Below are 21,172 nucleotides of genomic sequence, written 5' to 3' on the forward strand. Positions count from 1 at the left end.
TTGTCCACCTGTAAGAAAGGACTTATAGACTATATCATACTCTAGTTCTCTTCCAGGTCCCCAGCTTAGTAACTCCATGTTGTCCTAAGAAAGGTAGTCCCCTGGCCGGGCGCGGTGGCTCATGCCTGTAATCCCAGCACTTTGGGAGGCTGAGGCAGGTGGATCATCTGAGGTCAGGAGTTTGAGACCAGCTTGGCCAACTTGGTGAAACCCCACCTGTACTAAAAATACAAAAATTAGCCAGATATGGTGATGCGTGCCTGTAATCCCAGCTACTCGGGAGGCTGGGGTGGAGAATCACTTGAACCTGGGAGGCGAAGTTTGCAGTAAGCCGAGATCACACCATTGCACTCCAGCCTGAGTGACAGAGCAAGACTCCATCTCAAAAAAAAGAAAAGAAAAGAAAAGTAGCTCTCTAATTTAGTGTTTGTGACATATACTTTGGAAGAAAAAAAAAGTCACCTTTTTCTCTCTTCTCCACAACCTGTGCTCAGAATCTCCAGCTCTGAGGTGCAACATGTTCTTTAACTCCCTCGGAATCATGGACGTCTGCAATATTTCATGCTGTTATATAGGAAGATGAAGCTCTTTTCCAAAGAAATTCTGACTCATTTAATAATATGTACTGTTTATTCATTGTGTGTATTCAAGGAACTTAGAGTGTAATGGGAGGGCTAAGACATGGCTTCCAGAGCTGCAATATAAAGTGCAAGATTCTAAGTAAGAGCTGTGGAAGAGGCAGGGAAGAGCTCCAGGGTTCCTCCTACTTTTTAGGGGTCAGAGAAGACTTCATGGAAGGTGAGGTGTCTGAGTTGAGAAATGAATGTTGAGCATCATTTCAACAGTGGAGATGTGGAGAGTCTTCCCTTCCAAGAGGATATAAGAAGAGACAAGGGCCATAGGTTGAGGGACATGGTTTTGGGGGTGGCAAGCAAGGTCTGCCTATAATTAGGTGACTCTATGTCCTGGTTTTCCCAGGATAGTCTCAGCTTATACCCTCTGTCCTGGTGGAATTGTTAACAGTGACCCTTTCCATTCTCAAAAAGTGTCCCAGTTTGGATGATAAATTACAGAGTCACTATAGCTATAGATGATGCTATCTCAGAGGCTGGATCCAGATGTGGCTAATAGGATCTAAGAGTCAAAAAAAGAGAGAGATGACTCTATGCTTGGCCGCAGGTTGGTAAAAAGGAGGTAAATGCAAGGGGAAAAAATGGCATTAGAAAGAGTTGGTGGCCAGGCGCAGTGGTTCACGCCTGTAATCCCAGGTGGACCACTCAAAGTCAGGAGTTTGAGACCCGCCTGGCCAATATGGTGAAACCCCATCTCTACTAAAAATACAAAAACTAGGCCAGGTGCGGTGGCTCACGCCTGTAATCTCAGCACTTGGGGAGGCCGAGGCAGGTGGATCACCTGAGATCAGGAGTTTGAGACCAGCCTGGCCAACATGGTGAAACCCCATCTCTACCAAAATACAAAAATTAGCCGGGCGTGGTGGCGGGCGCCTGTAATCCTAGCTCCTCGGGAGGCTGAGGCATGAGAATCGCTTGAACCCGGGAGGCAGAGGTTGCAGTGAGCCGAGATCATGCCGCTGCACTCCAGCCTGGGTGACAGAGTGAGACTTTGTGTCAAACCCGTCCCCCCGCAAAAAAAAACACGAAAAAATCCCCAAAATTAGCCGGGAGTGGTGGCGGGTGCCTGTAATCCCAGCTACTTGAGAGGCTGAGGCAGGATAATTGCTGGAACCTGGGAGGCGGAGATTACAGTAAGCTGAGATCACCCCACTGTGCTGGGTAACAGAGCGAGACTCCGTGTTAATAAAAAAGAAAAAAAGAAGGAGTTGGTGATTGTGAAGAAAGATTAGAAGGACAGAGCTGGAGGGGTCTGCATACCAGTGAGTCCAATCCAGATAATCATTTCACAGATGAAGGAACGAGAAAAAGGAATGTTAGGACAGGAACGCAGGCCTCTTGGTGCTCTTGCCTCACTGGACTGAGTTGAATAGTGTCTGTCCCTCCCGCCCAATTCATGTCCACCCAGAACCTGTGAATGTGACCTTACTTATAAATACAGTCTTTGCAGATGTAATCAAGTTAAGACAAGGTCATACTGGATTAGGATGGGCCCTGAATCCAATATGACAGGTATCTTTATAAGAAGAGAGGAGTTGGACAGGCACAGAGACACACAGGGAGGGTGCCACATGGCAACAGAGCAGGGGTCGGAGTGATGCGTCTACAAGCCAAGGAGGGACCAGAAGCTGGGAACTGGCAGGGGAGGGTCCTCCAGGATAGCTTTCAGAGAGAGCATGGCCCTGCTGACACCTCCATCTCAGACTGCTGGCCTCCAGACCTACCTACCTACCTACCTTCCTTCCTTCCTTCCTTTTTCTTTTTCTCTTTTTCTCTTTCTTTCTTTCTTTCTTTCTTTCTTTCTTTCTTTCTTTCTTTCTTTTCTTTCCTTCCTTCCTTCCTTCCTCCTTCCTTCCTTCCTTCCTTCCTTTCTTCTTTCTTTCTTTCTTTTTTTTTTGACAGAGTATTGCTCTGTTGTCTAGGCTGAAGTGAAGTGGCACGATCTCAGCTCACTGCAACCTCCACCTTCCGAGTTCAAGCGATTCTCCTGCCTCAGCCTCCCAAGTCGCTGGGATTACAGGTGCATGCTACCATGCCCGGCTAATTTCTGTATTTTTAGTAGAGACGGGGTTTCACCATGTTAGTCAGGCTGGTCTTGAACTCCTGACCTCGTGATCCACCTACCTCGGCTTCCCAAAGTGTTGGGATTACAGGCGTCAGCCACCGCGCCAGGCCACATTTCTGTTGTTTTAAGTCACCTAGTTTGTGTCATTTTGTTAGAGCACTCCCAGGACACAAATATTGTACGCTTTCTGAGCTTTAGGTGCAGCAGAATATTCAGGTAGAGCTGCCGGGAGGCAGATGAACACGTGGGACTGGAATGAGGAGGAGCTGGGGTTGGTAACTGGGGTGTGGGAATAGGAGAGATGACCAACGGGAGGACAGGACAGCAGCTGCCAGGACGGGGTTGCAGGGAGGGAGGAAGGAGAGGGAGAAAAGGCAGAGGGCCCCAAGAAAGCAAGCGGAAGTGAGGAAGGGATTCCAGAGGAGGCGGAGGCTGAGAGGTTCATGCTGGGAGGAGCAGCTGATGTGGCTGGCACGCAAAAATTCCTGTAGAAAACTGCAAGGGTTAGAAACTGCCACGCAATGGTGGCAGGCGCCTGTAATCCCAGCTGCTCAGGAGGCTGAGACAGGATAATCACCTGAATCCTTGGGGCCGAGGTTGCAGTGAGCCGAGATTGCGCCACTGCGCTTCAGCCTGGCGACAGAGTGAGATTCTGTCTTAAAAAAAAAAAAAAAAAAAGAAAGGAAAAGAAAAGAAACTGTCACGCAAAGGGTTAAGGACTGAGTGCATTTTTAGCAGAGAGAGCAGGGAGAGTCCTCTCCCGAGGACTTTAGGATGGAGGAGAGACTTAAGGTACTAGCTTCAGGTAAGGAGCAGGGAAGAGAGGTTCTATTAGGTGATGGGGGCACCAATTGTATTTGTGGAAACAAGCGAGGAGAGGGAAAAATGCAGATGTCAGCTCTTGCGGTGGCCCACCCACGTCACGTGGCATGATGATTGGTAGAGTCAAGCAGCAGAGTGGGAGGACGCCAGGGCACAGGCAGGCTCCTGGGAGGCAGATCAACGCTTCTCTCTCAAGTTACTGATTACACCCCAGCTCTGACCCTTGCCAGTCACCACTGGTTGTACAAGGATGCCTGGTAAAGTGAGGCAGCCCTGTGTTCTCCCATCTGATGACTCTTTCCCATCTCTTCTTTATTTGACTTGGGGTTTGAGAGGGAGGCTAGCTTTTGCCTCCATTTATTCGTCCATCTCATGGGGAGACTCATTTCTGTATGAGTCTCGGATAGATTTAGAAACACAGCACTGTCCCAGGGAAAGCAAGGAATCTGGGGCTACAGGACAAGACCTGTATGAGGGAGGGAGGGACTGTGTGCCCAGAGTCCTTTGAGGCCCTCCCAACATGTGCACTCCACTTAAAATTACCCAGGATGGGGATGAGAGTGCATTATAAAAAACAGGCCAGGTGCAGTAGCTCACACCTGTAATCCAAGGACTTTGGGAAGCTGAGGCAGGAGGATTGCTTGAGTCCAGAAGGTTGAGATCAGCCTGGGCAATATATAGTGGGACCTTGTGTCTACAGAAAAATTTAAAAATTAGCCAGGTGTGGTGACAAGTGCCTGTAGTTCCAGCTACTCGGGAGGCTGAGGCAGGAGGATTGCTTGAGCCCAGGAGTTCAAGGCTGCATGAGCGGTGATCATACCACTGCACTCCAGCCAGGGTCACAGAGCGAGACTCTGTCTCAAAAACAAACAAACAAACAAACAAACAAACACACAAACCAGAAAAACCCACAAAACATCAAAGATCAACAAAGCCTGAAAGCACACCACACCATCAGGTGCCCTAGTTGACATAATGCTAGCTGCAGTTGCTCCGTGGCCAAGAGTCTTCTCTCTCTCACAAAGCAGAGGAGTGCTGGGACCCAGGGAGACACCCAGCACTGGCTAAATTATAAGTAGGGTAGTAATGTACCTGTGTGTTGCATGGAGCAGATGGATATCAGGGCTAGAGTAATTCTTATGAAAAAAAGCAGGATTTGGGAGAAAGCCTGAACCTCTTCCCTCTGCACCCCTCATTTTCTGTCCTCTTTTCTCCCAACTCTCCAAAATTATATCTAAACTTCACCATGAGCTTCCATGGTGCAGCATATATAATTGAGATATATACTCTTCCAAATATAGAGTTTATTTTCCTCTATATTTTGTTCACCATGTAGTATGAATGACCAAAGTCTACAGAGGAGGAAGCTTGCCAGAAACAGGCCAGAGCCCCTCAGCTAGTGAACACTGGAAGCAGGGCTTGCACAGGTCCACGCCTCCAAGTCAGGTGCTTCTTGCCCTGCACATTCTACAGCTTCCTCTTTCTAAATGGAGCTTGGCTTCCAGTTAGGCCAGGGCTGCATGATGACATCTTCAGAACTACAACGTTCAGGAACTTTACGAAAGACTCCGATAGAAGCGACAAGTCATTCTGAGCTTCCTGGCCTGCCCCATGGGAGAGGACCAAATGAGCTGCCACTCCTCTGCTCCTGGTTGCCATGTTCTTGCCTTTCAAAGACAGAGCTGCTCCCTTCCTGATGGCAGTGTGGCCCAAGCACTGGGTTATGCTGTCTGGGATGCCACCCTCTCGCAGCATGCCTTCCCTAGAGGTCTGGGAGCTGGACCGGCTGCTGCCTTGTGACATCCGGGATGGCGCCTTCATTACTATGCCCTTTCACTGCTATGCACAAAACCGTGGGGAGGGGTTTAGGCACAGATCCACACTGCCAAACTGGCTTCCCAAGGGACTGGCTACCTCTGCCATGGCCTCAAAGGCAAGGAATCAGAAGGCCACCTACAAAGTCACGGTGCGGGGATCGGGAGGCTGCCACTTATCACTGCTGCACCCCCTCATTCCATAAATACCTCTCAGCATCCATGAATCTGGTGACCAAACACTGCCATGCTGTTGCAGTAGGGAACCCACTGCCCGCCCCAACTGTTCCTGCCTCAACTGTCTGTGACCTTGCTAGGCAGCAGAAAACACCAAAGAACAGGAAGGGAGCTTCAGCTCATGTTCACTTTCCAGATCTTTCTAATTCATCTATTGCCAGAATATAATTCATGGCTAGACCCTTGGCTGCAAGAAAGTCTGAGAAATGTGGCTTTACATGTTCTGGCCACTGCAGTCCAAGGAGGAGTGCAAGATGCTAAGTGCCAAACCACCATATCTACCATATATGGGGAGAAAAAAATATTGAATTCTGTTAAATAATCAATATTCCAAAGATTTTCAACTGTTTCTAACATTTATTTAATGAAATTAAACAAAAATCACATCTGTGAAGATTATGGGCATATTCACATTTGCTAAGAATTCTCTTAACCATCAAAAGGCAACTTCTTTCCACTGGTATCACCATTGCAAAGTTCAGAGGGTTTCTCATCCATTAGGAGGTGTGTGTGTGTGTGTGTGTGTGTGTGTGTGTGTGTATATATAAAATATATCTTATACATATGTATTATATATAATATAGGTATATATATAATATACATACATATATAACAGGTGTATATATGTACATAGTAGATGTATATATGTATACATAGGTGTATATATCATATATACATAGGTATATATTAAATATGTGTAAAATATATAGATGTGTATATATCTTATATATAAAATATAAAATTTATATAAATTATAAAATATATAAAATATAAAATTTATATAATATATAAAATATAAAAAATATATATAAATATAAAATCTATATAAAATATATAATATAAAATTTATATAAAATATATATAACATAAAATTTATATAAAACATACATAAAATATAAAATTTATATATAGAAAATGTACATATTTATACATAAAATGTATATATATTTTATATATACACATGGATATGAATGCTGAGAGGCTAAGTAAAAAAATACATTTATATATACACATATATCTATATATATTTATATACACATATCAACATATTTTATATATGTACATATGTGTATATTCTATATCCTATCTATATATCTTATACATATGCACATATCTATATTCTATACATATATACTTCTATATATAGATGTGTGTATGTATGTGTAAATATGGTATATATTTCCTAAAAAGAATGGTTTTTTATTTTTAAATTACAGAAATAATAAAAGTATTATTTAAAGTCTGAAAAATAAAGTCAAAGCAGTTGCCTATAAGCCTCCATCACTAGCACAGTAACCATGCGATTCTTTTCCCGAGCACATTTACATCTTTGTGAATGCAATGGTTATAGAATTTTGTTTTGTTTTTTTCACCTAACATTACATTATAATCATCGTCCATGTTTTGTAATGTAAATTCCACTTGTAAAGGCTGCATAATATTTCACTAATATTATGCACACATCATAATTTCCTTAGCCATTCCCTTCTGGTTGACCATTTAGGTTGTTTCCAATGATTTACTACTATAAGGAATGCTTTGAAGAAGAGCTTCATGTGTATTTGGGTTTTTGTTACATTCCCAGAAGTGGGGCAGTGGGTTCTTACAGACTTAATGCTTAAAGGGCATCCACTTAAAAATAAGGATCAACAGCTTCTGATCAGTATTTCTTAAAAACGACCTTTGACAAAAGTAGAGTTTTCTCTAGCCATTACAGAGATGGCTAAGTAAAAACACAGAGCCTGTTTTTACTTATCACATCCTTAGCACTCAGCTTGCCAGCTACTATCTGCAGCTACCAAAACTAGGGAAACAGTGCTCTTGGTCCTGACGCCTCTATTGACCTCTACCCCATGCTCACATTACTGTATCTCAAATCCCTAAGAGCTGCTTGGGATGCTGATCATGGTGAGGGTAGAGAGTAGGCTCAGCCTCTTCAGCGTCTTCCCCACCCTTTCATATCTCAGGATCCAGCTTTCCTGACGAGAAGCCTTGTCTAGATAAGACAGGGAGGCCCTGGTGCCTAGAAGTTGATCAGCCCAAGTCATCTTAAGCCCTGGAACATGCAATTTAGATGGACACTTCCAGAGGCAGACAGGTCCCTCCCCTACTTTCTGATTTCTCCCTTTTTCCCCAGACTGGAGCAAAACAATATTAAAACAGCCTGGGTTACACTTTATTGAAGAGGCCAGCTTAGGACGACTTTAAGAACTAGGTGACCACAGTCTTAAGACAGGCAGGGGCAAGGCTGTAAGATTTTACTCTCAGCCAGTTCACACTCCTAACTGTGAGATCAGGCCTCTATAGACCTTAAGGGCCTATCAAACCCAAAGAAAATTTCCTGGAGGTGCCTACTCAGAGGGGCTCCCTCCTGGTCACTCCTTATAGCCTTGCTCGGTCCAGGGCAGGGTGGGTTCGGCCTCTCGGTAAGAACAAGAGGAACACATTTAGCTCTGCATTATGTATTTAGGTTGAGAGAAACAATTTCGAATGAATGGGGGTCTCTCCAACAAAGCAGTCTAGAACGGGCCCCTGAGGTTTAAATTCAGGCCTTAGGAATGCCAAAGCTCACTGAGCGATTCTGTTTGCAAACCCACCCGCCACGGGGACGGATTTTCCCCGAGACACTGTCACCCATGCCTCCAGCTCTGGGCATACCCCACTGCGGCCCCTCCCCAATGACCTCCCCTGCCCCTCGCGGACCAGCCCATCCTCAAGATAGTACAACTTTCCGGGCCACCCCACGTCTCCTCTCGCCCCCGTCCGGTTGCTTGGAAATGTGCACGGGACGGTGACGTCACATAGGGAGGCGGGTCCCCACTGTCCCGCACACCAATGGCGCGGCGGCCGCCGGCCTCTTGGTTCCCGTCGATTGGTGTCTCTGGCCGCTGCGCTCCACCCCAGCCCGCCATGGCGTCAGGCGCCGCAGCCCCGGGGAGGTGGCTCCCACTTTAAGAAGTGAAGTTTTGCACCCCTCCCCCTCCCTGCCCACCTCCTGCAGCCTCCTGCGCCCCGCCGAGCTGGCGGATGGAGCTGCGCAGCGGGAGCGTGGGCAGCCAGGCGGTGGCGCGGAGGATGGATGGGGACAGCCGAGATGGCGGCGGCGGCAAGGACGCCACCGGGTCGGAGGACTACGAGAACCTGCCGACTAGCGCCTCCGTGTCCACCCACATGACAGCAGGAGCGATGGCCGGGATCCTGGAGCACTCGGTCATGTACCCGGTGGACTCGGTGAAGGTGAGGCGCGGGGAGACTTCGGGGACGCAACGAGCGGAGAAGGAGCGCGCGCGCGCATTTGCATCCCGCGCGCCGGCAGCCTCGGGGCAGCGTCCCGAAACCGAGCTCTCCCCAGGACCGCGGCTGGCCGGGGTCGCCCCAGGAGCAGCTGCGCGCAGCCTGGGCGCCGCGCCTTCCGCCGACCCCGCGAGGGTGCCCGGTCCTCGCCCCGCACCGCCCGCTGCTCCAGCCGCGTGCCCAGCCCCAGCTGCTGGCGGCGCTGAGGCGGGGGAGGCGGAGTGGCGAGCACCGCTGGCTTCGGCGGCGACTGGGCTCCCGGGGGACGCGATCGCTGAAGCTCTGCACAGTCTTACCACGCTGGCCGTTCGGGCTGGCTGGGGCCGCCCACACGTGCGCGGTTTCCGAGGGAGCTCCCCGCAGGGGAAGCCCTCACCACGCTGGCGCTGAGAAACGTGTGGCCCTGGCCCGGCCGCGCGCCCTCGGGACTTGGTGTGTGGCTGCTGCTCCCCGGGTTATTTCGGGAACTTGGGGCCGGCAAGTCTTCTCTCGACTAGTGGCAGCTCTTTACCGGTTCGACAGCGGCCCGTGGGATCCCCTTTCTGAGGGTTCCTGCACTTCTTCCCCCGACTTTGGGTCGCCGAGCCGCCGGGAGGCAATGACGTTTGCCTTCTCCTTTTGCTTGCGGGGAGGTGGGTGGGCTTGTGCCTTACAGCCCTTGCTGTGGATTGTGTGAGAGGCCCTCAGTTTCCTTTAAACCGTGTCTGTCACTTGCCCCGGTAGTTTTAACTGCATTTCTGTAAAGAGGCAGCGTTACTAGGTGCGTTTTGCCTGGTAGACTGAGGGCTGCCCTCTGTCAGCCTGCCCAGAACACCCCAGGGCCAGGATAGAGTGGTGCAGGAAGTAATGCCAGTATTGACTGTTACACGTTGCACTTTTATAGGCATAACTCGCCTAATTCATGCAACAGCCCTGGAGGTTAACAGATGAAGAAACTGAGGCGCAGAGAGGCGAACCGATTACCTTGCCCAGGCTCCTACACCACCTCCTATCCTCTGGCTGCAGCTGCAGTGTGCTTTGGGGGATTCGGAGGCCTCCCTAGGTGGCAATTATTTTGCAAGGCAGGTCCCACAGAGGCACCCCCAGCAGCTTTATCTTGTTGCTGATGCTGGTCTTGCATGAGCAGGTATGAAGGCCAGAAAGTATAACTCAGAGGGTTTTCCCGGCTCCGGGGAGCTCGCTTGGAGCCAGCAGTCAGTGTCTGGACAGGCAGAAGTCCAGTGAGGAAAGACATGGGCTTCCAAGGTGCTGCTGGACCTAAGCCTGAGCCATCACCCATATGTCCCTCCAGTGTCCCAGTGGGGAGTTAGAGGAATGGTTCTCATCTCCAGGAAAGACACTAGACTGATACCAGGTGGCATTTGTATGGGAAAGAATCTCTCAAATGTAATAAAATTCTCCATGATTGAAGCTGTTGTCTCAACTGCCCTGGGCAGAGTCTGGGGAAAGTTAGGAGCAGGGAGGTGTTATCTGAGCAGGCCCTAGTCCTACTGGTGTCTTGAGATGAATGTTCTATTCGGGAACCCCACAGTGAGTTCACTTCAGAGCATCATTTTAGCTTATTTTTAGGATTAGAAATAATTAGTTGTGCCTTCTGAGCACCCTTTGACTCTCTCAAAAGGCGTTTCTCACATGTTTAAATTGTGTGATCTGTGTTTAGTTTCTCCCTGCCCCATAGATGTTGTTATGTTTTGGTTCAGATGTCACCTGTATACTTAGTATTACTTTCCATAGCAGTTTTCACCTGTGGACAGGTTAACATGGTGTGAATGGTAGAAGGAGCCGGTCTGGTTTTCCTAGACAAGTCTGTAAAACAAGGCGTGGGTTAGCTAATCAGTGAAGTCTTCTAGGTTCTGGGATTATAACTGACCCTTAGGGGCCCTTCCATGCTGAAATGTGCAGGGTTGGTTTTGAGGCTGCCACTGAGTGCCAAGGTCTGCCAACATCAGCACAGTTGTCTGCCCAGCATGAGGAGTCAGGGGCGCATCCTCCATCATGGAAAGGCTTGGGGGAGACCACACCTGTGTTCCTCTTAAGTATTTTGGATGATGGCGAAGACCGGGAGTAACTGAGTCAAGAAACCCGGGTTGGGCTTCAAGCCCTGCTCTCACTTGCTTCATGCCTCGGGCACTGTTCTGTGCCTTAGTTTTGTCACTATAAAGTGGGGACAGTGGACCAGCTCAGTCCCTCTCCACATTTTTAACCCATGCCCCATTTCTCTGAACACACAACACCTATCGTCCTCTTTTATGTTACTTGAAATATCAAAAGAATTATTACAGCTGAAAACAAATCTATGTAAATCGGATCTTGAAAGAGAGAAAGCTTTCTCCAGTTTTGAAAGGCGCCATTTTTAACTTTGATCTTGTAATGACAAATAAGAATGTTGAATCGGCTGGCTTTTTTCTATCCTAGGTAATGTGGACTGTGGAGCTCTGTGCTGGTCACTTTCAACCCTGAACCTGATGCTACTTATCTTGCAGTTCTAAGTGCAAAGTCGGCCTGGTGGATGCTTCCCGTTATAATATTAAATTTGCTTCTTCATGAGGTCACACCTCACATCCCCAATGTCACTTTAATAACTAGTGTTTTTTACATGGTGGGCCATGACCCATTAGTGGACTCTGCATTTAAAAATAAATAAATAAATAAAAGAAGTTATTAGTGAGAGTATAAAAATACGGGTGTGCCTGGCATGCAGTGGGAGAAATGTTGAAATTCTGTTTGGGTTGTGTGTGTGTGTCTCTGAGTGCATTTTACAGACGTGTACAATGTACTTCTGGCTGGGAGTTCTGGTCAAACAAATATGAAAACCACTGAACCTGAGAAAATATCTGTGGAGCCCCAGCAGGCAACACTGAGATTATGAAATGGGTATTTGGAAGACCTTTGGCAATTTTCCTGCTGCTTCCTGTGTCGTCTTCTTTCCCTTGGTCCTCCCATGGTGGGATGTGAGCACTCATTCATCCATAAAGGGCCAGTCTACTGGGACCTTTGGCTGCCCCTGCGATGACAGTGAGCAGCAAAGTGATACCCAGGGAGGGAGTATAGGGTCTCTGCAGGGCTCTCACCAAATGGTGGCAATGACTTACTCCTGTCTAGGCGGGGCCTGGTGGCAGGTTTTCCAGGAGCCTCTTTCTGGTGTTCCAGAGTGGCAAGGGGCACTTGGGGTGGATACAAGAACCCCTGGTCTGGTCAGGAGAGCTCAAGACTTGAGGAGCATGCCAGGTGGGTGGAGGAGGAAATTCCAACCAGATTAGGCACACCACTTGGAGACCATGCCGAGTCCCGCCTGGGGAAAGCAGGGGCAGGAGGAAACAGGAAAGATTTGAAGCCGGGGGACTTCCGCTGACCCTTTCACAACCCTTCTTTTGCTTTGCTTGTTGGGGGAAACCCTGCCTGTGACTCTCCTAGGATGAGCCCTCCTTCCCAGGTTGGTGCACCACGGAGCGTTCCCTCTAGGAGCCTCCTGGCTGACCTTATGGCATGCACAGCCAGCCTGCCCAGCTCAGCAGAGCATTACCTCAACTTCTGACTTTTCTCCTGAGTTTTCTCCTGGCTGCAGGCAGACTGGTAGGAAGGGTGCTGGGGGGCAGTGCAGGCAGCTGCCAGAGTCCCCTCCCACCCACTTCATTGCTTTCCAAACAAAGTGCAGTTCGGTCCATGCCATTCAGCTTCAGAAGGGCGTGAAATCCCAAATTGCTCTAGTTCCTGGGACAAAATTATAATGATTTTTCTCTCTCCCTTCTTGTCTTCTCTCCCTCACATCCCCCCGCTCCCTTCTTTTCTGTCCTTTGATGAGAGGTGATTTTCTTAAAAGGCGAATTTGGAGCGAGGAATCAAAAAAGGGGTATTTGTGAGCTGCAGTCCTGTTCCTTGTTTCATGAACCCCCAGGCAGCCATGGCCTGTACCCCTCAGGCCTACCCTGAGGAGTGTGAGAACCTCATCCACTTTTCTCTGCCCTAAATTGGGGAGGGGCAGGCTGGAGCGTGGTTTGGAGGCGGGTGCCCAAGAGTACTGTGAACAGCAAAGGGGGCCTCAGCTTTTTAGTAGGGTGAGGTATTTGGGGTTGAATGGGAGGATTTAATCAGCTGCTTTGCTTAAACTATACAGGGGTGTGCACCTGGGGTGGGGGATGTGTGTGTCACCTGGAAGGGAGGAATGTGCTTCCCAAACCTTTTCCTGGCTTCCACTTGGGCACGTTTCAGCTGCATGTGGCCATCTCATTAGAGATGAGTTTTGTCCTGTCTTGCAGCAGTGACCAGTCTTGGGGAATCAGTTGCACTTTCTCTGTTTTTTAGTCTTGGGCTTCTGACTCTGTCTGACTTCAGGGGTTTCCTTCTTCTGACTCATCGGATGAACTCACCTGCTGGTGTGGAAGCCTTCAGCATCTTTCTTGAACCCCGGAGCTTTTTGGCTCTTTTCCTGTCTCCACTAGTACGGAACCTTTTCTTGTCAAAGAATTTGCGTTTTTGTTTTTGTTTTTAATCCGAAATACCGGCTGTCATGTCCCATCCATGCTGGCCACAGACATACCCCTGTGATCATGGTGTTGGCTGGACCATGGCAGGAGGCATGGCTTTGCCACTCCCATGCCCACCTTGAATGTTGTGTCTGATGTTTGTCATAGGAGGGGTATATCCAATCTCTTTCTCTTTTTTTTCTCCCTCTCTCTCTCTTTTTTTTGTTTTTTTGAGACAGGGTCTCGGTCTGTCACCCAGGTTGGAGAGTAGTGGTGTGATCGCAGCTCACTGCAGCCTTGACCTCCCAGGGCTTGAGTGATCCGCCCAGCTCAGCCTCCTGAGTAGCTGGGACTACAGGCACATGCCACCATGCCTGGCTAATTTTTTTGTATTTTTTTTGTAGAGATGGTGGCCTCAATTTGTTGCCCAGACTGGTCTTGAACTCCTGGGCTCAAGTGATCCTCCCACCTTGGCCTTCCAAAGTGCTGGGATTACAGGCATGAACCACCATGCCCAGCCTCTTTCTTTTTGTTGAACTGGAAACCTTCCCTAAAGTTCCCTCAACCTTCCCTCAAGTTCCTACTGAGATGGATTTCCCACCCTTAGAGAACTATCTTGGGGTTCAAATTCCAGTCTTTGACTTACTAGTTGGGCAGGACACTTAGCTTCTTCATGTCCTTACTTGTCAAATGGGGATCCTGATTTTCTTCCTGCTTTCTCTTTCCTGACCCAGCTTTCCATTGCTTCTTTCCCACTTCTCTCATTTTTCCAGTGGGCCTTGTGGAAGTTCCTTGTTAACAAGCTCCCTTACATCTTCCCCTCTTTACCGAATGTTTCTTTCACTTCCCCCTCCTGATGGAAATCCAGCTCCTCTTGCTAAGGGTTGGGAGCATGGACCCTTGAGTCCGAATCCCTGGGACCGGGTCCCATTTCCCAGTTAGGTGTGACCTTGGGCAAGTTTCTTAACCTCTCTGTGCTATTTCCCTATCTGTAAAAAGGAGAAGAGATGGTACTGATCTCCCAGGGTGGTTGTGAGGGTTAAGCCCTCGCTGCACTTCACGTGCCTGGTACACGCACAGAACAGTTGATACTCTCTGATGTCTGCTCTCATCTTTATCTTCATCATCATCAGCATGCTTGCCATCACTTTTTCTCATTCCCTGAGGACTCTGGCATCTGATGCACAGACTTCACCTCCACAGATCCCGTCCTCACCCTGAGGATGGCCCCTCTTCGTCCCCACCCAACTCAAGTCCAAATCACTCCATTCCTTACACCTCTGAGTCAATGGCCTTCACCTCCATGGTCCCTTGACCTAACTCAGAATCTTCCTGAGATCTTAAATCCAGATTATTATAGCCTGGACCCCAAGATTGACTGCTGCAGCTGCTGGGGCCTTTAGTTTCTCTGCCTTTGGTTCTTCCAACCCTGGCTTGCCCCACCTGGGTCCTGGACAGCCCATCTGTCCCTTGGGCAGCGAAGCCCTTCAGGGGACATTCACACTGCCTCCAATGCACATGCTCCCTGGCCTCAGCTCCACATGTCTGGGCAGCTGCTTGCATCCTTCACGAGGGTCCTGTTGCCCCTTAGCTCCCCACCCTATTGTTGTCAGCTTCAGCCTGGCATCTTGCTTCCATGTCATAGGGAAACCAGGACCTCAATCAAACCCATCTTCCTGTCACTGTCCTTCCAAACTCTCTTGCCTTCTACCCCCACTATAAGGGAACAGGTGTCTTCATTCCTTTAAGGTATATCAATGTGGCAGAGAAGGGAGATGTATACAAACCACCTTGACACCAGGATTTGAATACTGGCTGCACACCTGGGCACATTACCTAACCTCTCTAAGCTCAGGTTCCTTCTCTGCAAAGTGGGGATATGAATACTGTATTAGTCTGTTTTCAAGCTGCTGATAAAGACATACCTGAGACTGCGTAATTTATACAGAAAGAGGTTTAATGGACTCACAGTTCCACGTGGCTGGGGAGGCCTCACGATCATGGCAGAAGGCAAAAGGCACATCTTACATGGTAACAGACAAGAAAGAGGACAGAACCCAGTGAAAGGGGTTTTCCCCATATAAAATCATCAGATCTCGTGAGACTTATTCACTACCATGAGAACAGTGTGGGGGAAACTGCCCCCATGATTCAATTACCTCCCACTGGGTCCCTCCCATAACACGTGGAGCCACAATTCAAGTTGAGATTTGAGTGGGGACGCAGCCAAACCATATCAAATACCAAGAGCTATTTTATAGGGTTGTTGTAAGAATTAAATGAGGCAACATATGTAAAGTTCTTGCCACAGTGCGTGGTGCGTACGTTGTCAATAAATGGTGATGGTGATGTCATTTTTGTCCCCTCACTCTTGAGTGACTCGGTTCTGGGATCTTTAGCCTTCCTGCTCCATTGAGTTTTTCTCAAAAGTGTTTCTACAGATCCAAGCCCATCCTGTCTTAAATAAACCCCAGACTTCTCACCTTGACCTCACATGCACCCCCAATATTTCTTCCCATAAACAAACTGTTGCCCCTTTTTTTCCTCCTTAAAACAACAAATGTTCTGAAAGAACTATTGACACTGGTCTCTACTTCCTTACTGCCACCCCTGCTTCCTGGCTTTTGCACTGCCCAGCCGCAGCCTCACAGAGACTTCTGGCTACCCATCATCTTCCTGGCCCACCCTGCTGCCTCTGTTCCTGCCAGGGGCACCTCCGAGAGGGGGTTGGCCCTGCGATCCTCAGTTTTCCTCTTTGGGCATGGCTTCTCCTCAGGAATGTGCCCTTCCACCTCATTTTCCCCAGCACACATGCCTCAGTTTCCTCCTGGGACCTGATGGCTCCCAGATCACTATCTTGGGCCCAGACTTTCTGGAGCTGAATCTTCAGTTGCCTCGGAGCCTCCTCAGACTCAGTGTGGCCAGAATGGTGGTCCTGGCTTCCCCTCGGGCCTGCCCTTCTGCCTCCTTCTGCACCCTGGGATGGTCGTCAGCTTTTCTCCCACTGCTGCCCTGTATGCAGGGAAGGCCTGCCTGTGGCTGTATCTGTAATACTTCTTGAATGTGTTTCCTTCTCTCCCTCCCCACAGCTACTTACTGCCTTGGTTCAGGGACCTGGATGTCTCCTCTTCCTTGAGATCCCAGACTGCCCAAGTTAAAAGTGAGTTTAGGCCGAGCTCAGTGGCTCACGCCTGTAATCCCAATACCTTGAGAGGCCGAGGTGGGAGGATCACTTGAGGCCAGGAGTTGGAGACTAGCCTGGGCAACATAGCGAGACCCCATAGGTACAAAAAATAAAGACATTAGCTTGGTATAGTGGTATGCGCCAGTGGTCTCAGCTTCTTGGGAGGCTGAGGTGGGGGAATCGCTTGAGCCTGGGAGGTCGAGGCTGTAGTGAGCTATGATTGGACCACTGCACTCCAGCCTGGGCAACAGAGCAAGACCCTGTCTCAAAAAAAAAAAAAAAATGAGATTACTCTCGCCTGCCTCACATTTCCCTATTGCCCATTGCTGCTTTGTTTTTCTCCCCAGCAGTTGTTACTTCGTAACACACACCATCATTTATTTATATTGTTTACATATTTTACTTATATTTATAGTATTATTTGTATTGTTTATGGTCTCTCTTCCCTCATCAGAATGTAGGCTCCAAGTGGGCAGGGATGTATGCTCTTCTGTTCACCACTGTATTCCCATTGCCAGAAATACAGTAGGTGCTCAGTAAGTATTTGATGGAGGAGCTTCTGCAGTTCATTCTGCACGTCAGTCATGGCTGGTCCTGCTCTTCAGCCTCCAAGCCCAGCAGCTTCCTGGTGGGCTGCAGTTTTCTCATCGGAAATAGAGAAGAGTAGCAGTGCCGATTCTGCCTCCCTTGCAGGTCTTTTTAGTGCATCTAGTTGGAAAATACAGGCAGGTTTGCAGGGAACACAGTTTTCAAAGTGTAAAGCTCAGTGCAGGTGCTAGGTCATGGTGTTTATTGTCACACTGGGATCCTGCGGGAGAGGTAAGTTTAGCTGATTGGAGTGGAAGATCCAGCCCATTCTTCATGGTGCCTGCCTCAGAGCCTGCAAGCCTGCAGAAAGACAGGGAGTAGCCACGTCTTTCTGCAGTTCACACCTGTGTGTCTCCCCACCTGATAATCCCTTAGCACTTCTGTTTGCCTTGCATGTAAAGCCTGACCTTTGCATGGTAGGCACACAGACTGAAACTCTTTCCTCCTCCAGCCTTTCTTGGACTCATCCAAAGAATGACAAAGAAGTATTTTGTGAATATTGGTTGAATGAAGGAAGGCACAGCTTTTTAAAAAAGATGAAAAAAAAAAGTTATGAAAAGCTTTAAAACTTGCTATTGGCTGGGCGTGGTGGCTCACACCTATAATCCCAGCACTTTGGGAGGCCGAGGCGGGCAGATCACCTGAGGTCAGGAGTTTGAGACCAGCCTGGCCAACATGGTGAAACCCCGTCTCTACTAAAAATACAAAAATTAGCTGGGTGTGGTGGCGGGTGCCTGTAATCCCAGCTACTTGGGTGGCTGAGGAAGGAGAATCACTTGAACCTGGGAGGCGGAGGTTGCAGTGAGCCGAGATTGCACCATTGCACTCCAGCCTGGACAACAGAGCGAGACTTCATCTCAAAAAAAAAAAAAAAAAACAGAGAAAAAAAAACTTGCTATTAAACAAATTCCAGTTTTGATTTTTGTTTGGCATTGGTTTTGAATCCATGCATGTTATGGCCACAAAGAAGACTTTCTTGGCTCCGTTGTTTGTCGTGTGTGTGTGTGTGTGTGTGTGTGTGTGTGTGTGTGTGTAGAACCCAGCAAGCAGCAGCTATACCCCGATGAGGCAATGTCTTCATTTGGCCACTCATGTCATTCCACGTTTCCTGAGTGCCCTCTTGGCTAGGCACTGTGCTAGACACTGGGCTACAAAAATAAGAATGCCTGGTCCCCGTTCTCAAAGTAAGCTTGCTTCCTATAATTAGACCCTGAGCTAAGGCGACAGAACCAGCTCCCTTTCAAGACAAGAGTCGCCTGTCTTGATGGACTTTCAGATGGGCTGGGAGAACAAGGTCTGGGGTGTATGGACTCTGGACTGCTCAAGCTGCTGCCGTCTTGCAGGTCTAGAGCCTACAGGGTAGTGTCGTTCTAGTTTCTTTGCTGGGCGCTCTGGAATTTGTTCTTTCTCCTGCGAGAGACAGTGGTCCTCAGTTGTGTTCCCTCCCCACCATCCTCACCCTCCCTCCCACGGTGGTTAGTCATTCTGGAGGCTCAAGTTGGCTCACAGAAGGTGCTCTTGAAAACATCCCCCACCCTCCTCGTAACCCCAGACAGGAAGGGCCGTTGTCGGGTACTAAGAGGTGTTATGGTTTCACATTCGTGCTTTCTCTCTGAAGAGAAAACAAAACATGTTGAAATAGGGAGAAATCCCAGCAGCAGCTTGCTTGAAGCAAGGGTTGCATAACAGGTCTAGGAAACGTCTGGCCGTGTGGGTCAAGTTGAGGGACTGCAGCCTTGTGTCACTGAGGGAACTTCTTCCGGGTCCACCGAGCCTCTGGATCCATCAGATCCATCCAGAGAGCCACTTGGAAGGCTCTGGAACCTTGAGGTCTGGCTGGCCACGTGGTCTGCGATGGCTGTCACTGGTGAAAGAGAGACCCTGGCTGATATTTAGCCAACAGTGTTTATTCCCTGGCATGACCAGAAAGGGTGCATTTGAGACACTGCTGTGGGTGGGGGACCCGGAGGAGTGTTTGTGTGTCAGACTTACGCTGGTGTTGAGGCCCTAGAAAGGTCACCAAACTGGGGCGGGGTGCAGGCCCCGTGAATTTAAGTCCTGGTCCTGCCATTAACCAGCTTGGAAACCTTGGGCTAATCATTTCTCTGGACTGGTTTTCTTGTGAATCTAGACTAGTGTCATCTACTTTACCTTTTTGACAGGGCTGTTGGGAAGCTTAGGTGAGATAGATTTGTGAATGGCTCTTGCAAACCTTAACACGCAAAGCTAATGACAGATTGTATCAGAGGCAATGTGCTTGATTATTAGAGCTGTTTAGGTTAACAGCACAACCTCTGCGGCCAGACTGCCTGCAGTGGCACCTGGTCAAGTTCCTGAAACCTCTCTCTGCCTTATTTTTCTCATCTATAAAATGGGGCTAATAACTTTACCCATTTCAGTGTTGCTGTGAGAATTAATTGAGATGATACACCTAGAATGTTAAGGCACATGGCAAATGCCCCATTAATATCAGCTCCTCTTGTTATTTCTAAAAGTATTACTTCAATGCCTGGGTATGTTTGTATATTGCTGGTGCAATTGTTAATTATATTATTTTTGTATTGTTAGCTTTTATTTGGTCATTTGATCCTCTTAGCTCTCCTTTGAGGGTGAGAAAAGGCAGGTGTTGTTTCTCATTTCATATTTGAGAAAACTGAACTTCAGAAAAATTACATGCCCTAGAACTCGGGCCTTTTTCTGCTCCAGAGCTAAAAGCGAGAGAAGAGAGGAAGGGAATTAGGCTGGAGCAAGTCAGTAGGATGTTGGATGCAGACTCAGATGTTAATGGCAGCAGAGCCCTTGAGCTGGATTCTAGAATATGAGAAAGGGCTGAGATTGATGATGGGGCCCAGCTGCATTGTTGGGACGGAGGAACCAGAGTTGAGTCGAGGGAGTAACTCCAGGAAATCATGGCACCCAGAAAGTGTGGCACAGAATGCAGGGCTCTAACGTATAGTTAGGAGTTCTTTGGGCAAGTACTCAGGCAAGCAAGGAAGAAGGATGATGACATATGGTTATTGCCACAGGATATTTTTGGCTGCGTCTGGCTTCTCTCTCTGAAACAAATTGCAGTTGCTGTGACACCTTCTCATTTCAGCAGTGAGTCGAAGTTGCACTCAATATAGTGTTTTGAATTCGGACTAGTCGTGAAGATTCCTTCCCAGATCATAGTATATGTATATAAGTGACTTACTGGGAAGAGCACTACATCATAGTTCCGTGGTCCACTAAGGCTGCAGTTTTCTTATCTGAAATAAGGAAGGGTAACGGTGCCCATCCTGCCTCCCCTGGCAGGTCCGCTTATGCATGTAGTGAGAAAATACAGGCAGGCTTGCAGGGAACACCGCTTTAAAAGTATAAAGCTCTCTGTGCAGGTGCTAGGTCATGGTATTTATTATCACACTGGGATCCTGTGGGAGGGATAAGGTTAGCTCATTGGAATGGAAAATCCAGGCTCTCATTCCAGCACTAGGACTCAGTGCAGCTGCCTGGCCTTGGGCACTTAACCTCTCTCCTTACAGTGTCTCCCATCTGTTGAGCCAAGACAGGGTGGCTGTCTGCTGCCGCCCATTTGGCTGGCTAATGAGGAAGAGCCAGTGCTGCTCACAGCATGCTCATTTCGTGGTAATGTAGACAGGGGATAGTAGTGGCTGCGTGTAGCAGAAACCAGCAGGGTAGGACCGGATGAGCCCACCTTCAGGGAGGTGTACCCAGGGCTGTTAGTTTGAGGACGTCTGTGGGATTTTATATCCTTACTCTTATTTTCCAAGAAAGTCTGTCCCTTTGAGCACCAGGCAGATGAGTCTGGGGACGCTGTGAGGAGGGGTCCCCCAGGAGCAGGAAGGTGACTAATGATCCCGGAAGAATGACTGTGTGTGTTTGCAGACGCCTGGGCTCTTCCCCACTTTGGCCTTTCCCGTCACTGTTTTCCTCACTTGCTAAAGAGGAGAAGGAGGTAACGCACACAAGTGCCTTTGTCTCAGGGTCCCCACGGTGCCCATCTTGAGGGATTTGCGGGCGCCTTGCATTGCCCAAGGCCTGGCTTGAGAAGCAGAACATGGAGAGAGAGGTTG

The 21,172-nt window shown here is 48.6% G+C and overlaps 1 protein-coding gene across 4 annotated transcripts in view; it reads left to right on the top strand.

The window, feature by feature from the left end:
• Positions 1–8,385: 8,385 nt before the first annotated feature.
• The window catches only part of SLC25A37 (solute carrier family 25 member 37), a 43,731-nt gene continuing 30,944 nt past the window's right edge, over positions 8,386–21,172 (top strand). Inside the window, exons 1-2 of one of the 4 annotated variants that reach the window (XM_054656591.2) lie at positions 8,448–8,807; positions 16,417–16,487. Coding sequence is in view for 1 of the 4 variants with exons in the window: in XM_001159098.7 (XP_001159098.1) it covers positions 8,598–8,807 (210 nt within the window). In the remaining 3 variants the exon portion in view is untranslated. Of the gene's footprint in view, positions 8,808–16,416; positions 16,488–21,172 lie in introns of all 4 variants that reach the window. The other 3 variants (XM_016959237.3, XM_001159098.7, XM_054656590.2) reach the window with 3 other exon arrangements.

Source organism: Pan troglodytes, chromosome 7, assembly GCF_028858775.2.
Source record: "Pan troglodytes isolate AG18354 chromosome 7, NHGRI_mPanTro3-v2.0_pri, whole genome shotgun sequence".
Lineage (NCBI taxonomy): Eukaryota > Metazoa > Chordata > Mammalia > Primates > Hominidae > Pan > Pan troglodytes.